The sequence below is a fragment of the Phyllostomus discolor genome, chromosome 14, assembly GCF_004126475.2.
Source record: "Phyllostomus discolor isolate MPI-MPIP mPhyDis1 chromosome 14, mPhyDis1.pri.v3, whole genome shotgun sequence".
Taxonomy (NCBI): domain Eukaryota; kingdom Metazoa; phylum Chordata; class Mammalia; order Chiroptera; family Phyllostomidae; genus Phyllostomus; species Phyllostomus discolor.
The window spans coordinates 21,278,564-21,302,419 of NC_040916.2; the positions used below are offsets into that span (position 1 = coordinate 21,278,564).

The 23,856-nt window shown below is 46.8% G+C and overlaps 1 protein-coding gene across 5 annotated transcripts in view; it reads right to left on the bottom strand.

Annotated features, from left to right (window-relative positions):
- The window catches only part of RABGAP1L (RAB GTPase activating protein 1 like), a 454,513-nt gene that overhangs the window by 79,740 nt on the left and 350,917 nt on the right, over window positions 1–23,856 (bottom strand). For all 5 annotated transcript variants that reach the window (XM_028530697.2, XM_028530695.2, XM_036015478.1 and 2 more), the window contains one exon: window positions 19,051–19,179. In XM_028530697.2, coding sequence (XP_028386498.1) covers window positions 19,051–19,179 — 129 coding nt within the window. The remainder of the gene's footprint in view (window positions 1–19,050; window positions 19,180–23,856) is intronic.

Below are 23,856 nucleotides of genomic sequence, written 5' to 3' on the forward strand. Positions count from 1 at the left end.
CCCCTTTCGGTGCCGCCTCTGCTTGTTTTCCCACAGTAGTCACCAGGCCCCCAACCCAACTCCAGGATCCACTGTGAAAGTCTAACTGTCTGAGTGAGGGCAGAGGCCACGGATAAGCACGCAGTTTGCAATGAGATGCGTGGCCGATAGGTGAGTTTAATGCCCTTCATTTTGTTCTCAAGACCTACCAGAATTAAACATGAGCAGACACTCCAATTCTAGAACTCTTATGTTGAGCCACGGAGTCACAAGTAGAAAAGTCTCTCAAGTTGGTACTATTTACATTTGGGGGTGAGCAATTTTACTGGTGTAGGGAGCTGTCCTGTGAATCTGAAGATGTTGACACCGTCACCAGCCTCTGCACCCCAGATACCAGTAGTACCCATCCCCCAAGGCTGTGACAGCCCCAGGTTTCCGGACACTGCCAAATGCTGAAGACTGCCCTGTGTTGAAGACCATGCACATAGAGTGAATTAAAATTATGAGGTTTTAAAAAAATACCCCAAATTGACCTTTAACCATTACACTTTTAAAAAATAATGTCTACGTTTTCAGACTCTGCTGATGTTGCCTCAGACCCTACTGAAAAGGATCAATTCATGAGTCATTGATTAATATCTGTGGACTTTTTTTCTTACTTGGACAAGGTCTTTGCTTCATAGATTACAAACAGAACATTTAAATATTCTTTACATTTTAGCTTTATCGATGGATAACTGACAAAAATTATACTTATCGAAGGTATACAACTTGATGGTTTGGTATTAAATATTCTTAAAATTAGAAAGCCACAAATAAGTTAACGGCAAAGCACCTGTGGTGTCCCACTGTTATAGGTATTGCTGATGTATCAGTATTATTTATGTGTTGGAATACATACTATTTGACACCATCCATCAGTTTTATACAGCAGTATCCATGGTTTTGAAAGACAGGAGGGTCCCAAAGGGTTTTCAGATTCTCGTGTTTCTGAAGGGGATCAACACATGCCACCCTGAACTCTGCCGCTCGGACACAGGATTACTTTGGGCGAAGACAGCTGAGAAGAAGCAGACTCTGTAGGAGGCCCCTGCCCCCTCCCTATCTGCCTGGAAGCAGGGCACAAACTCCCCCTTCGTAAAAGCAACTTGCACTCGTACAGGGGCCCCCTCTACAGCCCGCCTACCAGCACTTCCGGTCCACCCCACAGTCACCTTCCCGTACTTCCGCCGGCAGCCCCCGGCCCCTTCTCCTTTCAGTCCCCTTCAGCAATGCACCGCCCTTTGTTAAAACGGTACAGAAGTTCAAAAAAGCAGTGAAAAGCAGTGAAACACATTTTTAAAAAAGCATTTACAGTGAATATTGCAGTCAGAATTTTTAATAGGCAAGAAGTTTTATTTCAAATTCACCGGTGGAATCTATAAATATATCATTCATTTCCTGGTTGCTTTGGCCATTAAAGGTCTAATTCACTTCCTGAGCTGAAACTAGCTAATGGAAAAATATTTAGAATAGTAATCATCTAGTGAGATAGGCATTTGGCATCTACTCATCCAAAACATATTCTTGGTCATAATTCCCTTCTGTAATTTACAGTTTCCTAAAGGAATCATCTCACTTTTTGCAATGAAAGGTCTTTGCTAGTACAACATGGTAAGGTTCCCCCCTCTCAACCCCTAATGTTTAATAAAAAGCTGAATTTTCTCACTACCTTCCCTCAAAAGGAGTCATAAGGTCCAGCATGACAAACAGACTGATAATGGAGAAGAAAACAATGTAGGCTCACATCTAACTCGCTGACCCGCTGGCCAAAGGTTTACACAGGGTCGTTCTGGTTTCAAGGTGTCTAGTCAGAGAAAAGCAATCTTCTGACACATTTTCTATCTGTCCCAAAAGTGTTTGCTATGAGGAATCCTGTCACATCTATTATTGGATGTATAAAGAAAAGCTATTTCTCAGTGTTGGTTTGGTGACTTTTACATCCCAGTGTGTAAATTTAATCACATATAAATGTTAAACTGGGCGGGGCAGTGAGAGGCGATGGAGGTCTTCATCAAGTCCGCTCCGCATGAGGGCGGGGTGAGCAGGGGGAACAAGGAGCTGCAGGAGCAGAAAGCGTTGAAGTGCATCCTGGCCCAAACGGGAGGAGAGGAAGGCTTATCTTATACGGAGAATGGGGAGCGATTAGATCCCCCAGCTCCTCTCATGCCTCAGCACATCAAATCCCCTTACTCCACGTACAAATACCCTGACACCCTAATTCACTCGAGTTGCCTGGTCACACATGACAGCAAGTGTGTACACAGGGAAGATGACAAAAGAACTGAGTGAGAATGAAATTAGGTCCTTGGTAGCATCCTGAGAGAAAATGAACATCTGTTAACATGATGCTGGCTGCTGATATAGTAAAATCACAGAATATTGGTGATTTAAAATAATACTAGTTTATTTTTTTTCATGGGAGTTTCAGCTAGCAAGTGGGTGGTGTTGGGGATTCTGAACGACACCGTCGTTTAGAACTCTGACTGACGGAGATCCTATCGCCTTCAACATGTGGTCTCCAAGGTCGCTTTGGAATGCAATACCCAGGTGGCACAAGAGATACAGGGCATGGAAGCTACATGGGAAAACAGCCAAACTACAAGGAGAAATGCGTATCACTTTTACTCTCATGCCCCTGCCAGACTCAGTCATGTGACTATACCTAACTGCAGAGGAGGCTGGGAGATCTAGTCCAGTTATGTTAGAAGGAAAAAAGAAAAACAGGTTTGGTGAATAATCAGCCGATTTCTGCCACAGGGTTTTTCCCAGAATATTATACTTTATCTGCAAATGTACTCATCTCTTGCATCCTAATGATGCAAATTTAAATGAGGTCTGTATAAATGAGGTCTGTTCAGAAAAAGTACAGCCATTGTTAATATAACGAGAACGGTTTGCACAATACTGATGCAACCTGGCAGCCAATGAGAGTGGACTGGAATGCACATGTGTGAACAATGACGACTTCACTGTACTAGTCAGTGGGGGTAGTAGGCACAACTGAGTGAGCGTGTGTACTGTGTGGCCGTCACATTCAAAATGACCGAGCAACTAGAGCAATGAATCTCCATCAGATTTTGTGTTAAGCTTGCCCATTCCTCCATGGAAGATGGGATGATTCAGAAGGCCGCAGCTATGGGCACCTGGTGATTGGCAGCTTCAGCACAACAATGCGTACACTCATGCATCACGTCTTGTGCACAGCTTTTCGGTGAAACATCCAATCACCCGGTGACTTAGCCCTCCTACAGCCCAGATTGGGCATCCTGTAAACTTCTGGCTTTTCCCAAAACTAAAATAACCTTTGAAAGGGAGATTTCAGACCATCTAGGAGATTCAGGAAAATACGATGGGGCAGCTGATGGTGATTGGGAGAACTGTGTGAGGTCCCAGGTGCCTACTTTGAAGGGGACTGAGGTGTCATTGTCCTATGTACAGTGTTTCTTGTACCTTGTATGTTCATCAATAAATGCCTCTATTTTTCGTATTACATGGCTGGCTACCTTCTGGACAGACCTTGTACTTATTCCAGTAAATTCTACTACTTAACAGATTTCCCTCCCCATGAAATTTACTATGAGATGGATATAGCCTGTGAAAAGTAAATTTTCATTATTATTATACACAGCCTTATCCAAAGATGAGTTCAACTACACAAAAATATTTTTATGCCTCTTTAGTTTTGTTTTCTTTCCTTCTACCTTTAGAGTAGCTATATTTCATTTTTCTCAATCTATTGTTTTTCATAGAAGTCAGGTAATGTTTTGAAAGCCCTTTAAAAGATCTGCATTGCACTTAGGATAAAATAGAAAATCCCAAGCAAGGCCTGTGAGCGTCCCCAGAACCTCTGGTCCCTGGATCAGAGGGATCTCCAGCCTCACTTGCCAGCGCTGACTCTGCTCACTCTGCACCAGCCATCAGCGACTTGGAAAGGTCAACGGCCTTCCTGCCTAAGGGACTTCCCGCTTAGTGTTTCCTCTGCCCAGAGGGTTTCTGTGTTTCTTTTCTCTTTCCACCGTGACATATACTTTCACCTAAAAGAACATAACTGACGGGTGCAGCTCCCATTCACTAGAGCACCAAGCCCCAGACGAGCAGTTAACGGCCATGGAGGAGATGGGCTTCCCCCAGCTCCCTACTGGCAGAGCAGCCAACTACAGGCCCGGGCTCTGTCTCCCGCAAGGAGGCCTGTTAAAGCCCAAGGTCTGGGCTGTAGATCTCGAGGACTGGCAAGTGCCCAAAGAACAAACACAGTTTTAGAATTCACTTGTATCTCGAGATTCAGCTTTTCACGGAATTTCTGGCTTCTAAAAATCTCCCCACCAACTCAGTCATATGTTTAAAAATAGTCTAAAATGACTGTATCCAGAACTTTTAGATGTTCCGTACCAAAAGGGTTTGTAACTCTGCCAGAAACAAGAGACCTTCTCCTGCACACCTCACCAGTCCTCTTCAGCTCTTACGAACCCCAACGGCTCTGCCTCGCAGCTTGCCTCCACACTTGTTCCGCAACTGAAATGCGCTTCTTACTATTTTCTCTCTCGTAACACACTTTTTCCCCCTTTGTAACCTTGACCACAACTTTGGATTATACATAATTTCTGTGTCATCTGTCCTTTCCCTTATCTGTAAGTTCCAGGAGGCCAGGAGTCTCGTCTGCTGCGACTGTCACTGAACAGAGCACCTGGCACAGTGCTAGGACACCACAACCTTAAGTGCTCACTAAGCAAAAGGACGACTGGATGAAATGTAACGTGACCACAGGGAGTCAGAGTAGTTTTAAACCCTGTAAGAGGCCAATAAATACTGGCAATATTAAACAACTTTTAAATGTTGACTGCCTTCAAAAACGATGCAGTGTCATCTAATAAGATTAGTACAGGAAAGCAGTGAGTAGCAGAGCGGTAGTATGGCACAGACTGTGGGACCAGGCGGCCTGGACTCAGCTTTCAGCCCTGTGACTTACCGGCCAGCGGGCCTCTGTCAGAGACTCAAATGTGCTGTGCCTGCTGTCTGACCTGTAGAGCCGGGTCAGCACAGGTTCTTCCTGATGTTAGCCATGATAAGCAGGCCAGGCACCCAGGGAAGCGCTATGTCTCTGTGGTCGTGGCTGCTACCGTTGCAAAGTCAATGCTAACCAGTGGTGCCTTCAAGCAGCAAGGGCAAGTTGCACAGACCAGAAGGGAAAATACGTAGGTGGACAAGCTGTAGAAGTGGACTTGGGCTGTCAGTGTGTCAGCAAGAGGCAGGAGCCACAGACATACCCCAAGAGGGGCAGGGAGGAGTGGGCTCAGGGGTGCAGGTCGCCAATGCCAGTTTGTACTCATGGCGGGCATGGTGGTCAGGGACGAGGGGCTGTGAGAAAGCCTGGACAGCCTGCTGTCTCCTGCAAACGCTCAGAGCTCACGGTTCACGCGACCCATCACCCACTCTCTGGGGGAAGGATGTCTTTGGATCTGATTTCGGGCTCGCCCACCGGAAATTGCTGGGAGCATCCGCCAAGCAGGCAAGAGTACGTTGCGCACCTGTCAACAGCAGCGAGCTTCCTGGGCACTGGAGGCAGTTTGGTCCAGGGTGGCAGTCTTCCTGACAAACGCACTACGCTCTCTACCTCTGGATCTTAGTTTTCAAAAGACAACACACTAGATGCTTCCCATTTGCTTTGTTCCCTTTCTAAAACATTGATACCGTATTACACAATCGCTTCCAGTGCACTCACTCCCACCCCTGAGCCTGGATCCATCCACAGTAAAGTCATCCGAGTTGGGATCCTATGACACCGCACTGACTTTGCGTCTGATTATTTTATAACGAATAATGTTTTACCCTTTGTTAGTAGATGCAAATCTAGTTCTTTTCAGTCACCCTGACATCACCTACCCACGGCCTCACGAAAAACCGACACTGAGATGAGTTTCACCGCACCACCTGTATTAAGACTCCACAGTCACACGCGTGGGGCAAAATGCCCAGAGCTCAACGCCAGGATGCACGAGGTGAGGAGCCACACAGCCGAGGCTGGCGGGCCAGGCCGACAGACAGTCCCGGAGGGAGAGCGAGGAGGGAACCAGAGAAGATGACAGCTGACGCCAGAGAGCCCAGGGGCCGGCGGCGGAGGCACAGTCCCACCCAGCAGTGCGAGGGGCCGGGACCCCGACTTCAAGGCTCAGAGGGATTCTGCTGCGTCGGACTGTTTTCTTGAAATATTTTACCTTGTGAGGCTAGGGTGTGCGGTCTGACTTCTCAAACAATGGCCATCCTGAAATTTGGTGAAATATTTTAGAATAAAAGGTTTCATGTAAATGATTTCAGAAAATAAATGAAGTCCTTCCATCCCATGTAGTATTGTTATTGCTTAAGAGACTTTTCCTATTATACTAAAACACAGACTTTCTTCTACCGATGGGCACCCTGCTGAGATGTAACTTACTCACTTGCATGATTCACTGGCTCTCTCTTAGGAAGGGGCCCTGTCATATAAGAGGCAACCCAACACAAAGGCGGGGCTGTAAGGAAGCTAGTGCAAGAAGACCTCACCAGAACAGGGTACATAAGGTAAATTAGAACTTCCAACGAGCTAATACGCATGCCAGCGGAAATTCCTTGCCAGTCGAGTGGGCTGATGGAAGTGGAGGGTAAAGTTGCGAAGGACAGGGTCTTTTTATATAATCTAAGAGTTGAGGAGAAAGTGGGAGAAAGCAGGAGTGCAGACAAACACAGGGCACTCTCATGTGTTCCCAGACCCTGGAGATACAGCTCTGGGTTGCCAGTAAGGTTCTTTCAGAGGAGACTCTCTTCAGGGAAACGGGCATTCTGTTGACTGTGATGAGAAAGGCATGGTCACGGGCAGAACTGTGTGCCCCCCAAATTCCTACGTTGTAGCCCTAATTCCCAGCACCTCGGAGTATGACTGTATCTGGAGACAGGGTTTTTAAAGAGATACTTCAGTTAAAATAGGGTCATCAGGGTGGGTCCTAAGCCAATATGGCCAGTGTCCTTTTAAGAGGAGACTAGGACAAGGACACAGAGAGGGAAGGCAGTGAGGAGGCACCGCCTGCAAGACAAGGAGCAAGTCTCAGGGGAAACCAAACCCGTGACACTTTGGTCTTGGACGTGTAGTCCACGGAACTGTGAGAAAACACGTGTCTGCTGTTTAAGCCACACAGTCGGTGGCATTTGATGACAGCTGAGCAAACCAACACAGACATGAAACGGGGGCAGACAGGAGACCCAGAAAGGAAAGTGCTGGCTGTTTAGGAACCCACTTCTTGAGAAGCTCTGGCGTGCAGTAAGAGCTGGGAGGAAGAACAGCGACCCCAAGGGTGGGGGACAGCAGAGGGTGATGGGGCAGCCGGAGAAGAATGAAAAGAAGCATGGAGAACACTGGTGAGTGCACTGAAGCTGTGCCACAGGGAGACACACGAGCATCCCCCAGCCTAAGCTGCATGACAGAACCCCGACTTCTTCCTAGAGTTTGTTCCCAAGATTGTCTCCAATAATAATAATAATAATAATAATAATACCACCAACAAGTATTTGAAAGACACTATGTGACCTACAGATTACAGGTAGGAAGCAGTCCTACAGATTTAGGTGGGAAGTGGTCCAGGCAGGGAAAGGGAAAATTCTAGACATCCTAGATGAAAGCAACAGCTCCCTCCCATAGGTGGCAGCCACAGAAAACCCCACGCTAGACGAATGGACCATGAGAAAGCATGGCCTATTCAATCACAGTTCTTAGCTACCGCTAGAAATATGATTTCCCACTCAGCACTTTGTTTGCCTTTGGAGCTTCAGAAATGTGACGAACAGCAGTTGGAGATATGTGAATAACATAAAATTTTTCAACTTGGGGGATCGCCATTCTTATTTACATGTGTTTCCATCATTTCAAAAGAAAAGAATTTCTCTCAGGGTGGAAGGCGAGAGGAGCGACAAAAGGCAACAGTAAAGTACGTAACTTCTGCAGAGTATTAACGAGACTCGGTTACTTGGCAGCTGTACGCTAAACGGTCCATGATGAGTTAGAGGAACAGCATTATGGACAACTAGGTAAATATAATCTCATTACAGTCCATACTCCCTAGGGCAGAGACACTGGCATCTGAATCGGCTGGAGAGGGGTGTTCGCAATACTAACCCCCAGGTTCCGACAGTCCAGCCTTCCTAGCCTAACCCATTCTAAACACCTAAGACATTTACATTTACTTTTATCACTATCTAAAACAGTTAAATTCTTTCCAGTAAGCAGCAACAAGGGCAGAGAGAAACATCATCTCATCCAAAGTAGATCCCCAAACACAATTGGTGAAGCTACACTTTATAATTTTTAAATGAATTCAAATAGTTAAAAAAATTCAAAGAACTGTGGATTCCATAAATAGCTGAAGGGAAAATATTTATTACCACTGTTTCCAAACAGTGAAGATGAGTTTGAACTTTATTCTCCAACACAGACACACATGAATCATACTAACTAGATGAAAGGTAATTGGCAAAACACAGCAGAAAGGTACATGAAATATGAGCAGTCGCATCTGAGCGCACAATCATTAGTCTTACAAAGAGCTCAGAAAACTGCTGAGAGCGAATTCATTGCAGGGGACATACTTCAAGTTTGAGCGGCGAGGAACTACCAGTTAGAATGGCCATCCTGGAGTGTTCCTGTTGTTGTTAATCTACCTGGGAAGCTCTGGGACCCATTACCAAGCACGGAATGCATATAAGGGCATAATGCTTTATTCCTGTGATTTATTCTTTCTTTTTCCAAAAAAGAGACACCTGTAAAAAAATCAATTTTTATGTTTATTTATTTTTCTTTGGGGTAAAAAAATTTAATGATTTCTATGGATCAGTTCATGAGACAATAGCCAGGTTCACTCATCACGCCTTTCTTTCTCCTCCACCTGTTAGCGATGGTTTCGCAGTGTGTCCAGAATCCACACGCCCCCACTGGCTCCCACACTGCACGGCTTGTGAGAGGCAAGACAGGACTGTACGAATGCCCATCTGGGGGGAAACAAAACCAGTGCCCCAAATGTGAGGCGCACCGAGGAGTATGAATGTTGATGAAAATCCCCAAGGAAAAAAGAGGCAAATGTTTAGATACAGAAACCACCTCACTATCAATTTGCTAATCATCACATATCCTGTAACACAATAAACGTCTCCCTGGCAGATGGTGACACTTTAAACCCATGGAACACGAGACGCGATGCCACCGAAGACGCACCCTCTCCCGGGGCGCAGGAGGGCGCACACTTTAGACGCGAGGAGTTGACAATGTTTCGGTGTGGCCTCATTGCTAATTCCAAGAAAGACTCTATTTGGGAGATTACGTTCTTGCATATACATAACGACAACAGACAGAAATAAATGGCAAGCAGCATAGAGAAACTGGAGGGAAATTACTTTTAATACAAATGTTCTCAATTGTTTTGCTCTGGTGTGAAAGTCACCTTCAAACAGTTAAGCTCGAATCCATGGTTGCAGATGTGAAGGTCTCAGGGGAGAAACAGTCATCTCCAGGCAGACAGACTGACTGCCCTGGGAGACGGCATACCTGCCTACCACTGCGTACACGGAAACGAGCTGGGGCAGAGCTCGGCCATTTCTGAGGCCAGCGGTCACCGTGGGGCAGGAGGGCATGTCTGCTGCGCGGCCGAGGAGGCCAGGGCAGGGCTTCGCTTGGGCCGTGCGGGGCCTCCTCGTGACCCCGGCTCCTGCTGCCTCTGCCGCCCTCAGCGCGCTTCGATGCGGGAACCTCAGCTAACGACTGGAACACGTGAGCCCGGGCCGGCGTCATCTTCCACCGTCACCCAACTGTCCGTAACATGTAAGCGTTTTGGAGAGAAGATGCCCCTTCTCCCAGGTGACCACCACCAGCTAACGTCATCTAACGTCCTCCTCCACTGATCTCCCCGGGGCTCACGGGGTTCAACAGGCCTCGCACCCCTGGCCCGCCGTCTTTTCCCGTGTTCCCTCAGTTCCCACGTGTCTGCACTTTCTTTTCTCCCGGTCAGAGGTCAGACTCCATGACCGTCAAGTCAGCCACCCGCGGGCCACGCACCCCATCTCCCTGGCCCTGTGGGCTGCTAGGCTGTCAAGCACCAGTTTCTGAGACCTGACTGCTAACGCTCTGAAACCGTGGGGGCCAGTTCAGTCACTGGTACCTTGATGTCGGCCGCTGCAGGAGAATTCATACTATGAAAACTGGCAAAAGCTACCAGTCAGGGACTTCCCTTTTCCTCACGCCCCTCATTCCCCCCAACACCTGGGTTGTGAAGGCACCACTGCCCCAGCCCCGCTGCCCTCCTTTGCCTCACACTGGCGACCCTCAGCTCGGAGTCCAAGCAACCGTCTGCTTCCTTCACGCGTGCACGTGGGCTGCTGAGTATTGCTAGAGAAACTTGCAAAACACTGCGGATTTTTGCCACTATGAATCACAATCTCCAGCAAGTCTTTTGTGTTTTCCTAGTTCTTCCGTTCTCTACCATGTCTAAAAGCTTTTCCAGGTTCTTTAAACCTCTGACTCTACTGTATTCCTTTCACTCTAGAATCTGCTTAATTGAAATAACAGAATGGAATATTCTCGATTTAGTCCTCACGAACTGTACATTCCCTCCGTCCCCATCCACCCCTCGCTCACTCCCTCTTGCTGTAAGGGAAGAGAGGTCCACTCTTTTGAGTTTAGTCCCGAGCCTCCTCTGAGCCCGGTCTCTGCTGTCTTCCCCTTTCTTTATCACATCTTCAGCTCCCCTCCTCCTGCGGTGCGGGCCTTCCCTCCTTGTCTGGAGGTGGAGCGGCCTGGCCTACACACCAGCCCTCATCGCTCTCTGAGCCGGGACCGCCTCGGCCTCCTCCTAGTTTCTCAGACACACTGCCCTCCCTCCCGCCTCATGGGGTTTGCACGTGCTGTTTCCTCAGTCGGACCGCCTGGTAACTCAGGTCAGAACGCCTTCCCTAGATCACCGAGCCCGGGTCCGGTTCCTCTGCTCTTGGTTCTCGTATGTCCTTATATCCCTTCTGAGAGTTTATCTCACTGTATAACTGTACATTTATGAGGGCGATGATCTAATTGGCATTTTCCACACAACAGCATAAACTACGTAAGTTTGGAGAGAATGTCGGCTTTCGCCCATCTTTGTTTCCCCGGGTTTAGCCCAACGCCTGGCACGTTCAAGTGCTCAGTGAAGAAATTGATTCATTGAGCTTTTTTAGCATTTAAAGAGTTATCCTTCCCATCCTCCAAAAATCCATTTCAACTTCGTGTCTGCTGAACTCGCCTCTTGTACTCTCCATCTTGCTGGCTGTCTCTTCCATCCCTCATCTTCTCCCCACAGGAACCTTCTGAGAAGAGCTGTTTCATTTTCCTTTCTCCATTTACTCGCCTCCCACACAGCCCTTAATCACTGGCTCTTACAATTCATCACTCCACTGAAACCATCCCCAGTGTGGCCAGTGGGGACCCCTTCATCGTGAACTGTTGCACAATGACCACGTTCCACTGCCCTGTACCTTACATAACTTCTAAGCACGACTGACACTTGTCAGCTTCTTCCTTCTTGAAAACAAATGCCATTCCCTTAGTGTTCACACGTCATACTCCTCCGGGCTTCCTCCTGCCTCCTGAGTCTCATGCCCCTACTCCTCAGCCCACCTTTTACATGTTCATGCACCTACCTCCAACCCTTCTCTCTGCTCCTCCGAGAATCCTTCCATGGTTTCAATACTGACCACATCTAAATATCTACCTTCTGCTCCGACCTCACGCTAACACCCACCTGCCCACTTGATATTTCTATGTACTTGGACATGAATTGTGGGTATGCACCACAAACCTAACATGCCTGGCACTTAACTCATCATCCACCCGTGCAATTCGTTCGTTGTTTGCTCTTCCCTCCGGCAGCGTGATCACCAGCAAGCTCCCTAAGTGGGACCCCTGACTGTCGCCACCGGCTCCCTCCCCACACCCTGGCGCTCACGGCTCATCACTAAGACCTGCGACCTATGGATTCGCAGGTCTTAGTGATGATACTCGCGAGTGAGATACTCGCTCGAATATCGCTGAATCTGTCTGCATCTCTCCAGCCCAAAACCGGTGCTCTGGTCCTTTCTCACCTGGATTACCGCAACTGCCCCTGAATTGGCCTGTCACCAATATCTAATCCTACCACTTCCAATCCATTCTCCACACCGCAGCCAGAATGTCCTTTCTAAAACATAAATCTGCCTCCTATTTGAAACTCGTCCATGCTCCCCACTGCCCCTAGGATAAAATCCAAATTGCCTGCCATGGCTTACATGGCTCTGCCCCAGCTGTCTGGCTGCCACTTCCTTCTCTCAGCTTCTATTCGCTCCCCTCATTCCCTGTCTTCCAGTCACGCCCTCTGGAGTTTAGGTCTTGGGCAGCCATGTTTTCCCACCGCTGGGCCTCTGCCTATTCTTTGCACAGGCCACCCATCTCCCCCTCCCCCTCCGCACACTAGGTCACTCCTGCCATCCTTGAGGTGCCACCTAAACTCTTACTCCCTCTGAGAAGTCCCCTTGCAGGGATCCCGGCGAACAGCGGGCTCCCAATAAATGACCTTTCTTTTCTAATTCCCCCATTTTAATTTAATGTTAGTTTAGTTTTTGCATTTTTAATTTTGCTCAAGCTATCATACTAATAAAATACAAATGACGTAGGCTGATTTATATTTTAAAATATTCTGTTTTAAAGATCTAACAACAGAATATTTTGAGTATGTGACAAATTTTGCTGCTAAAGAGGCCCATCATAAATATGGCATTCACAACATTACCGCATCCCCCCCAAATTTAGAAAGTTTACACGTCCAAAAAAATTAAAATATATACAGATGTTTTACTCTTCTAGTTCCCCTTTTTATTTTTATCAGAGCAATGCCAGCTAAGTGATTTAGACTATAGTTAAAAGAGTCAAAATTGTAATATTTTATCTTTTACCTACATAGCACCTATCTGGACCATAACAAGAATTTAACCATGTACAGTGTTGCACATCTGATGGTTTCTGACCAACAAGAATGATAATTTCATCAATTCAACCTAATACAATGTAAATAATGTCAAATAAAAATATACAGGAAAAGGCAGTCTCATCAGAATAATTATAAAAGTTATGTGTGTATGCACTTGAATACAGGTATCCCATTATGAATTCTTACACTCTATAGAAATATAATACACTTATTAACAAGTTTCAGATTGTCCCATAATACAAAGGCTATTATTATTTTTTTGAGTCACAGAGTTCCCTTTAAGACTCCAATGAAAGCTATATATTGTCTCACCAGGAAAAACAAAACACTCTCATGCCTATATAAAGAAATTCAAATTTCTACTCATTCCGAGTCCATGAAGCCAAGCCCCAAGGGTAAGCTAAAACAACAGCAGGATTTTTAACTCAAAGGCAATGACCGAGCAATGACATTCCACAAAGGCTGACTCCCTGGGAAAGGGCGGGGTGTTCATACATGAAGTACTAAGTGACCAAATGACGTTTCCAAAAAATCTGACAGGTCAACATATTTTCTCATTTTAGCCTGGCTGAAACCACAGGAAGTGAGAGACAGAATAATGTGAAATCATGTTAGTTAAATTAGAAAAAATAACCACCACAGGATATTCCTGACATTGATCTAATCCCACGTGGTCTATTAATACACCCTGTGGGTGCACTCAGAAGCAAACCGCACGCGGGGCCGGCAAGTCCGTTGTTACCGGCAACCGTCACGCACACTGGGAAGCCCGTGGGCTCACTGCCAGCGCTGATCGCCTCGGCCCTCCGAGTGAGAGGAAGTGATTAATTCTGTTGGGGAACGAAATGAGAACATTCCATTCGAAGAAAATACAACCATAGACAAATACTGACTTTAAAAATAATTAAAATTTAGAAGAGAACGTTTATTATTGTGACACAGATGCTATCTTTAACCTGAAACAGGCTGTAGACAAGAAGCTGTGACCCGCTCTCTCGCCTCCCCCACCTGCGGTCCGGGAACGCGGTCCAACACAGGGCCTGGGTCTGAGAACCCATCGCGTCCTCAACCGCCCAGGTGCCAGCGTGCGCTGCCGTGCTGAGGGGCGCCGACTCACAACCCCACCACACCCCGCTGCCATGACCGTGCGTGGGCCTCGTGCCCACACCCTCGCACAGCTTGCACAGGGTGGGAGCTGTCAGGGGGAAGAGGTGCAAACAGTGGGATAGGCCTTAGGGGTTTTCAAAACTGCAAGTCATTGCTCGAAACCCATTTAGTAGGTTGTGACTAGCTTTTGGGCTTGGGGATTTTTCTTGGAGGGAGGGAGAAGTTTAAAATGAAAGAGGCTACAGTACAGTAAAAGAGAAAAATCAGAGTGCGTCATATATGATAAGGGTAAGTATCTCTTCAGATATGTATGTGTGCGTGTATGTATGGGCAAGGGCTTGATGAAAAAGCTATTTTAACAGTGTAGGTCTCCATTTAAAAATTGGGTTAAGTTTCAGACTGGAGACGTACATGCCAGTCCCAGCATAACCCTGAACACTGGGCTCCCTCAGCCTCCCCTCGCGTCCGCCTCACAGGCACAGGCTGTAAATCAACGTCCTGCGCCACAAATCCAATATGTAAAAATCTGTTGCATCTCCATACACTAATAATGAACTATCTGAAAAGAAATACAAAAATTTCTAATTGCATTGAAAAGAACAAAATAATACCTTGGAGGTGAGAGATCTGTACACTGAAAACTGTAAGATAATGATGAAAAAATTGACAGAGATACAAATACATGGAAAGACATTGTGTGATCATGGACTAACATAATTAATATTATTAAAATGTCCATAGTACCCAAAGCAATCTACAGATTCAATGCGATCCCCATCAAAATCCCAATGCCACTTTTTACAGAAACATCCATAGATGAACCATCCTGAAATCTGTATGGAACCACAAAGACCCCAGAGAGCAAAAGCAATTATGAGAAAAAACAAAACTAGAGGCATCATGCTCCCTGATGTCAAACTATATTACAAAACTACAGCAATTAAAAGAGCATGGCACTCACATAAAACAGACTTCTAGATCAATCCCAGAAATAAGCCCTTGCATATACGGTCAAGCAATATAAGGCAACGGGGAAAGGACAGTCTCTTCAATAAACGGTGTGGGCAAAACTGGACATCCACATGCACAGCAATGAAACTGGACCCCTACCTTATACCATACACAAAAGTTAACTCGAGCCCTGGCTGGCGTAGCTCAGTGGATTGAGCGCGGGCTGGGAACCAAAGTGTCCCAGGTTCGATTCCCAGCCAGGGTACATGCCTGGGTTGCAGGCCATGACCCCCAGCAACCGCACATTGAAAGAAAATAAAAAAGAAAATTAAAAAAAAGACAAAAGAAAAAAAAAAGTTAACTCAACATGTATTAAAGTGTGAATGGAAGACCTGAAATCATTAACCCCTAAGAAAATACAGGTGGTAAGCCTCTTGACATTGCTCTCAGCAATAACTGGATTTGACACCAAAAGCAAAGGTAACAAAAGCAAAAAGAAACAAGTGGGACTGTATCCAACTAAAGCTTCTGCACAACACAGGAAACCATCAACAAAATGAAAAGACAGCCTGCTGAGTGGGAGAAATACCTGCAAGTCACATCTCTGATAACAGGGGTTAATATCCAAAAGATATAAGAACTCATATAAGAACTCAATTGCAAACACACACACACGCGCGCACAAAACCCAGGCACATGAACAGGTGCTCAGCATCATAATCATCAGGGAAATACAAACCAAAACCACAATGAGATACCAACTCACACCTGCTAGTGTGGCTATTACCAAAAGCACACGTTGGCAAGGATATGAAGAAATGGCAATCTCTGTGCACTACTGGTGAGGCTCTGAGTTGGGGCAGCCACTCTGGAAAAAAGTGTGGAGGCTCCTCAAAAAATTAAAATTAGAACTACTGTATGACTTTGCAATTCCACTTCCAGGTATTTACGTGAAAAAGTCAACAGCACTAACTCAAAAAGATACGTTCGCTCCATATTCATTGCAACATGATTTACAGTAGCCAAGGCAGGCACACAACTTCAGCGCCCGCCGATGAACGCAGGAATAAAGAAAAAGGGGTGCGTGTGCACCATGGAACGCGACTCGGCCGGAAGAGAGAACGGAACCTTGACATTGCGACAACACGAATGGACCCTGAGGGCATTGTGCTCAGTGAAATCAGTCAGAAAGAGAGAAGTACCTATGAACTCACTTATGTGTGGGATCTAAAAATAACAAACAAACCAAGTTCATGGAAAACAGAGAACAGAGTGGTGGTGGCCTGAAGCTGGGTGTGATGCATGGGCGAAATTTGTACCCTCTGACACCCCAAAAGGTACAAACTTCTAACTATACAGTGGGTAAGTCATGGGGACGTAATGCCCAGCACGGTGACAGTGGGTAATAGCAGTGCACTGCGTATCCGAAAGTAGCTAGGGGAGAGGATCTTGGAAGTTCTCACCACAAGGAAACTAATCATGTATGGTGACAGATTCTAACTGGACTCAGTGTGATGATCATTTTACAGTATATAAACATACTGAATCATGATGCTGCACATATGAAACTAATAATGTCATATCAATTATACCTTAATAAAAAAAATGATGTCCTGGGAGCACTGTTGTAAATATCTGAGAAAAAGTCCTTCTCTTTAGATAATGAAAAAACAAACAACCCTCCCCAAACAAAACAGAATAACAGTCCTGTTGTTACTTTTAAAGTATTTTTATCTATCCATTCACGACCAAATAGATCAGCCTGGTTGCACTGCAGCCGTCCATATGGATCGTAGTTTGGACTCGAACTCTAACATTTTAGAGTGAACTCTAACATGTTTCCACGTCTCTGAGATCCCACGGTTCTGTCTTAGCAATTGTTACCCTTTGCCCTCTGAGGAACTCCATAAAATGCCTTGGGAAAATCTTGCCCTGTGAAATTCATATTTTTGCATGGTCTTCCTGGGTTTTTCATCCTGAATGATCTTCCAATATTACAAGATTTCCCTTGAAAACATTAAACTTTCCACCTCACTTGTATCTCTTAACTCTGCACTCTTATTCTTAGAAATGAATGCTTTATTTTAATAGATTCCTACAGCAGTGCCCCCATTTTAATACTTTTTTTTGACAGCTCTGGCACAATTATCTGGCTGAAGACTACCTATCAAATTTCAATCAAAATCAGTCAAAGCCACCAGGGCCCCTGGAGTGCATCTTCAAAGTCTACACAGAACTGTGGCTGCACTCCGTCACCTGGCCCAGCCACATAGCACAACCAGGCCAGAACGCGTTAAAACTCCGCTTTTCACGATCAAGACTTCAAAGGTCTACCTTTCTTAATATCGTTGGGAAATGATCTCTTTTGATATAGAGTTCATTTGAAAGACAATATAATTTTTTCAGTTATTTACTTTCAGTATTAAATTCAGTACATCTTAACATTCAGAAAACACTTTAAGGCAAGTTAAAATTCAGTGCAGAAGTGTTACAGGGGTAAGGTCTTAAATGCACTGTCAGAGCACACTGAGTAACGAGCCTGAAGGAACTGATGGTGACTCCATCTTCCACTCGCTCAGCCCGAAGTCTCCGGGACCCCCTTGGCTCCTCCTTTCCTCTTACACCCATGCAACATACACTGTCAATTCAGCTCCTGCAAAATTATAACCCAGGTTCCAGCCGCCTGCATCCCTACCCATTCTCCATCCCTGTTCTCATCACTCTCTGCTGCCATTTCCCAACGGGCAACGCTGCAAACCCCGCCCGAGGTCCCTGTTGCTACCCCTGCCCTTCCGCAGTCTGTCCCTGGCCCAGCTCAGGCAGAGCCCGTCCCTCCTCCACTCCGCACCCTCCCGCCCCGCCCCGGGGCTGCCGGCCTCCCTCAGAGGAGAGCCCAAGCCCTCACAATGGTCAACACTTCCACAGGCTCTCTGACTCCCTCTCCTGTTACTCTCATTCTCATCCACTTCGCTCCAGCCACACTGGCCTTATAGCTGTTCCTCAAACCCACCAGGCAAGAGCCACCTCGGGGCCCTGGAACTCGCCGCGGCCTCTGCCAGGATGCCCTCCCCCAGACTTCCCCACGAGGAGGAGCCCGGTGCCTTCCCTGCCCCTGCTCCTGCTCCGGACGTCCGCCCCACCTGACAGCAGCAGCAACTCCCCCTTCCCCACCTACCCCATCTCTCTGTTCCCTACTTTTTCTCTCTTCCAGCTATCTGTCACCTTCTAGCAGTGCAGTATAGTCTTCGCTTACTCTGTTGTTTATTGTGTTTCCTTATGCAAGAATATAAGGTCCATAAGACCTGGGATCTTCACTGTTTGTTCAGAAAAGAAACTTACATTAATGTCATGGTCAGGTAAGAAGATCCCCTAGTACATTCCATGGGTACAAGAATTAACATCAGTAAATTGGTGCTAATTTTTTTAAAGTGACCTCTCACCTTGAAACCAAAACTTTCTGCTTAGAGATTTCTATTTCAAATTATCCCACGCGCTGTGTAGAGTTTTATCAGACATATGATAAGGAGCAACGTGTCCAGTCACTTGGTCGGTGTGGGGTGCGAATGGGTAGGTCGGGACTCAAAGCCTCCCAGGTCCCTCACAGGAAGGAGCCTAAGCAGGCTTGTTTTGCTTTGTCCTAAACCACTTAAAAGCAGATGCCCAAAGCTCACTACTTCGTCTGCTGCTATGGAAACCACTATTACAGCAGCCCGTTCGAGAGCCTGACCTATACAACAAATGTTTGTCTTCCCGGTGTTACCGTCCGAGCCTGCCAACTACTAGAAGGCACAGCGACTGTATACCGATCAGCCTGACAAGACAGCCTGGGCGGGAGCAGTTCACATGCAACAACGTTCCTTCCAACAGTCAGAACCCGGCGGCACACAGGGACCAGCTCTTACATAATTTGCCATGCTATTATGCATTCAAGTTCCACCTTTATTATATATAAATTTGTGCATCTTACCTTAATATTGCAGGCCTGCTCCATCAATCTTCTTGCATTTTCCTCTGCCCTGTATCTCTTCGGAAGCTGAACTCTGAAGAACTTTAAAGCGCCTTCAAAATCAGCCTGCAGAAGATCTTCCTTGGAGGTCTGCAAAATAATCACCCAGAATCATCACCACGTTTTAGCCTGCATTCATGACAAACACACTGAAAAAAGAATTTCTCGTTTCCATGATGCATTATTACAGCTAATATCTAGGCTAGTTCTAAAACATCTGAGAAAGAGATTTCTAATCTCTTTACTGTAAGTTGAAATAAGTCACCATAAATCCTAGAAGCAATCTAAGAATTAATTAACAGGCTAACATATTTAATTTATATTACCTAAAGATTTGAATGGTGGGTCCCGGCAAAGCTAACCAAGCTATAGCTCTGAGAGAAGAAAAATGCAAGAAAAGAAAAAAAAATTTTAACCCCGGGACTAATCTGTGGCTTTATGGGCATTTTAAAGACAGTATTACAAAGCTGGCTGCAGAACACACACACAATGCAATCAAAGCACATCAGAATTACATAATAAATCCCTAATTGGAGGATGGCTGTTTCGGCAGCTCAAGTGATGAAAAGAAGGATTGGATCCCATACCTTAAAGAATGCTATGGTTGCCCTGTCAATTCCTGACCAGGGCACGTACCTGGGTTGCAGGTTTGGTCCCTGGTCGGGGTGCCTATGAGAGGCACCTGACCAATATTCCCCTCTCACATCCATGTTTCTCTCCCCCTCTTTGTCCCACTCTTCCCCCTCTCTCTCAAAATCAATAAATGCAATCTTTATACAAAAGAAGAATGCTCTGGTGCCCAGAGGGAAGCAGGCTGGGAGGACAGTAAAGGGTAGGGGGCAAACACGCGGGGACAGGAGAAGGTCCGACTTCCGGTGGTGGGCACACAGTGCAGCGTACAGACCGTGTGCCCTAGGGATGCACACCTGGAACCTACGTGATCTTCTTAACCGATGTTGCCCCAGTACATTTAATTAAAAGTAAGTTCAGAACTGGTGTGGCTCAGTGGATTGAGCACTGGCCTGAGAACCAAAGGTTCACCAGTTTGATTCCTGGTCAGGGCATGTGCCTGGGTTGTGGGCCAGGCCCCCAGTAGGGGGCACTCAAGAGGCAACTACATATTGATGTTTCTCTCTCTCTTTCTCCCCCCCTTTCCCTCCCTCTAAAAGTAAATAAACAAAATCTTTAAAATAAAATAAAGTCAAATAAAAGGTAAATGAAGCAAGCAACTTAACTACTGAACTTCTCATGAAAATTACTGTTTATAAAATTTACTTCCTTAATAAACAACAACTACTTATAAATATGTGCATGCACAGAAAAAAGACTAGAAGGAAATGAAATAAAATGTTTCTCTGGATAGTGAGATTATGGTTATAAATTTTTTTCTTTATATTTTTGTTGTATTTTCTACAGGAAAGGTTTTGTAATAAGAAAGACACTAAGATTTTTAAATAACAACTATTTTTGGCAAATATTGTGATACAAAGTATAGATGCAGGCAGACTCAACAACACAGAAGTAATCCAAAAAGAAACTGGATGCTTTAAGAGTCTGTACTGAATTATCCAAAACTTCAGTAATAAAATGAAAAAAAATGGTGGCTAGAAATCACAGAACTATGGGCTAATTCAAAATATTACTTTATTAAATTCAGAAGTAAAGTTATTAACTGTAAAGACCTCCCTGAAAGCATATAAGGAAGTCAGAGAGTCTAGGTCGTTGCCACCAGCACTCTGACCCTGCCACTGTCATCTCTCCGGCGAGCCACCGTGGTAACCCCTGACGGGTCCCCACTTCCACTCTTGCTCCGTGCAGTGCACTGTCCCGAGAGCAGCCAGGTGACACCCTTTCCGATCACATCATCCTTCTACGCAGAGCCCCCAAGGGTCCTTACTGTTCTCAGAATGAAACCCGAGTTCCTAACACTGCCCAAGGTCCCTCCATAACCCCCGCTCCGCCCCCCCGGGTGCCTCTCTCCATCCGCGCTCACTACAAAGGACCTCACGGCTGGAAGAATCAACTGAAACTGGACGGCTGTTCTTCAAGTTTCTCTGTATCGCCTTCAGAACAATAGTGAGGGAAGAGTAAAACAATGAAAATACTGTATCACCTTCCTGACATTATGTGTTGAGTAACGTCAGCCAGAAGATACGACAGACAAGACATAGAAAAATCTGAATAAGCAAGGACATGTTTTCTTCCCTTGAAAAAAAAAAGAAAGAACTCCACCAGCTTTTACATAAGAACTAGTAAGTGGTAACTTTTGAAAATTAGTGGCTCTACTAACACTCAGATAAGGAACCTGCTTACTAACGACATCTTCCAGATTATAAAAAGATAGCTCAGACAGTTAAAAACACTTAAACAAGTTCGACTGCTCTTTCCTTTCAGGTGGGCAGGAAGAAACACCCAGAGGGCAGAGGTAAGGTGGGTGCCACCCTACAGGTCCCCCCACCCTCCAGGAAAATGAGTGAAGCAGACCGCTCGGCACACAAGTGATACCACGCACACCTGGTCCGTGAGCCCACCAAGGCTCCACGTCAAGCAGACCCAGTGTTTGCTTTAGTTTTTTTTAAAAATCAACATTTATAGCCCCGGCTGGTGTGGCTCAGTGCCGGCCCATGAACCAAAGGGTCACAGGTTTGATTCCCAGTCTAGGGTGCAAACCTGGGTTGCAGGCCAGATACCCAGTAGGGGGCGCACAAGAGGCATCCACACATTGATGTTTTTCTCCCTCCCTTCCCCTCTCTAAAAATAAATAAATAAAATCTTTAAAAAATACGCATAAATCGACATTTATTAAGTTCAAATCAGAAAGTGGACTTAGGACTTGTTTTGATATGTAATTGATTTTTATATTCGGGCCGCATCAGAAGTCTACACGCAAATTCTACATCGGGTCTCCGACTTATCTGAAGAGTGGTAGCCTCTCTCCAGTGAGCTATCCTGGCAGCTGTTCCTGACAGAGGTGAAAATGGAGACATACTCTCTCCTCTGCTCCTCGATTCCCTGCTTAGCGGCAATGGTTTCAGAAAGTCTACACATTAAAAACAAACAAAACTAGGATGTAATTTGACATCATGAGAAGTTTGACCAAAACTGAACCTCAAACGGCTACTAACGGGACGGCTGAAGCGTCACCTGCCTCCATCCCCCCTCCCTGGCCTGACGGTTCTTGGGACCCCCAGTGCGCAGGCCTGGGCGTCCTGTGACAGTGCAGCCACGGCTGAGATCTGTGAGTGGCGGTCTGATAATGACCCCCACGTCACGTATGAGGGGAAGGGGGCACGCTGCACATAAGGAGAGTGAGAGCTTTTCCTCTTTCCCCACATTTCACGCACTTCAAGCCTGTGGGCTCCGGCAGGGCCAGCGCTGATACCACTGTGAATGTGTTCTCCCACTGAAAAATTCAGTGCAAGAGCATCCCATTTTAAACTGATTTTTTTAAGGAGGCACCGTGGTGGAGAGGAAGCGCTCTAACCTTTCGGGGCTGCTCTAGGTGTTTCCACCCCGAACCTCTGCGATTCCTGCATGAGAAGCATTCTTTAAGGGCCTCTGACAAGCAGCAAATTCGAGGCTAGATTATTCTAGGGACTTGTTTGAAAAAAGACATCTAGGCATGATTCACTTTCTCATCTTCCCTGTTTTCGCCACAAATGGCGTGTCTCCCTTCAGTCACACACAGTGTCTAGCAGAAAGGTTTCTGCGTGGCCGAGAAGCACTCTGGGGGTCTGAGACCCATGTGGAGGCACGGGCTGCAGGAGAGGGAAGCACTGCTTAGCTGGGGTCTAAGCTGCCCGTGCCTTGTTTTGGTGTTTTAATTCCACCAGCAACCCTCGGTGAGCCTGCCTGCAGACTCTAGGCCTCCCGTCAGTGTCCACGGTGAACACCTGTGGCTGCCTCACTCACTAAGGGGAAGCCGGTCTTCGGAGCGGAGCCGCGCCTCCGCGGGGCAGCGAGCGCACACCGCGGGCCTGCCCGGTGCCCGAGCAGGCTGACGGACCCTCCGGGCACCGGGGGCCGATGCCTCAGGAAGGCTCCAGGCCCAGAGCTACCGTGCAACAATGTCTAGATTAATCTCCTTTGATTCAATCAGTTCACTAAGAAGTTAAGTTGCCTCATATGAAAAAAATAACTACTGGGACATTTAAGGTAAAAGTGGGTGTTTTTATGTATTTAACTCACACGCATGACATGAGACAGAAACCCCAGTGCAGGCCCCTCGCCCGCTAATGGGAAGACCCAGCACTGCGGGGGGCAGGACTCCTCCCGGGACCACGCCGGGCAGGTCGGCCGTCGGCCCCGCATCGTCAGCCAGCCCGCCAGCCCAGGCAAGGCCGAGCAACCGCACCGCCCCGGCGGACACGCTGACCTTGGAGCAGCAGGTCACTGGGGAGCGGATCCCAATCCACGGCCGCGTCGCTAATGACAGGGCACGTGACTCGCCGACACGCAGAGTGTCGCCCCAGGCCCACCGACAACCCCGTGAGCACAGCCCTGTGTAACGCCACCAGAGACTCCCCAGTGGCCCCGTGGACAACTTGCACACACTTTTCACATGTGACACGTGCGGCACTATGACCTAGCGTCTGGATGTCAGAGCCCAAAACAGCCCCGGGCACGTGCTTCCTCAGACGCCTGCCTGGGCGACCGAGCCGACCTGACCCAGTCGTGCCGCGCCCACACGCGTCCACACTTAAAGCACTCGGGTGCGCCCACGGCTTCCCCGGACCCGAAGCTCGGGACCCTAACTCCCGCGGACTT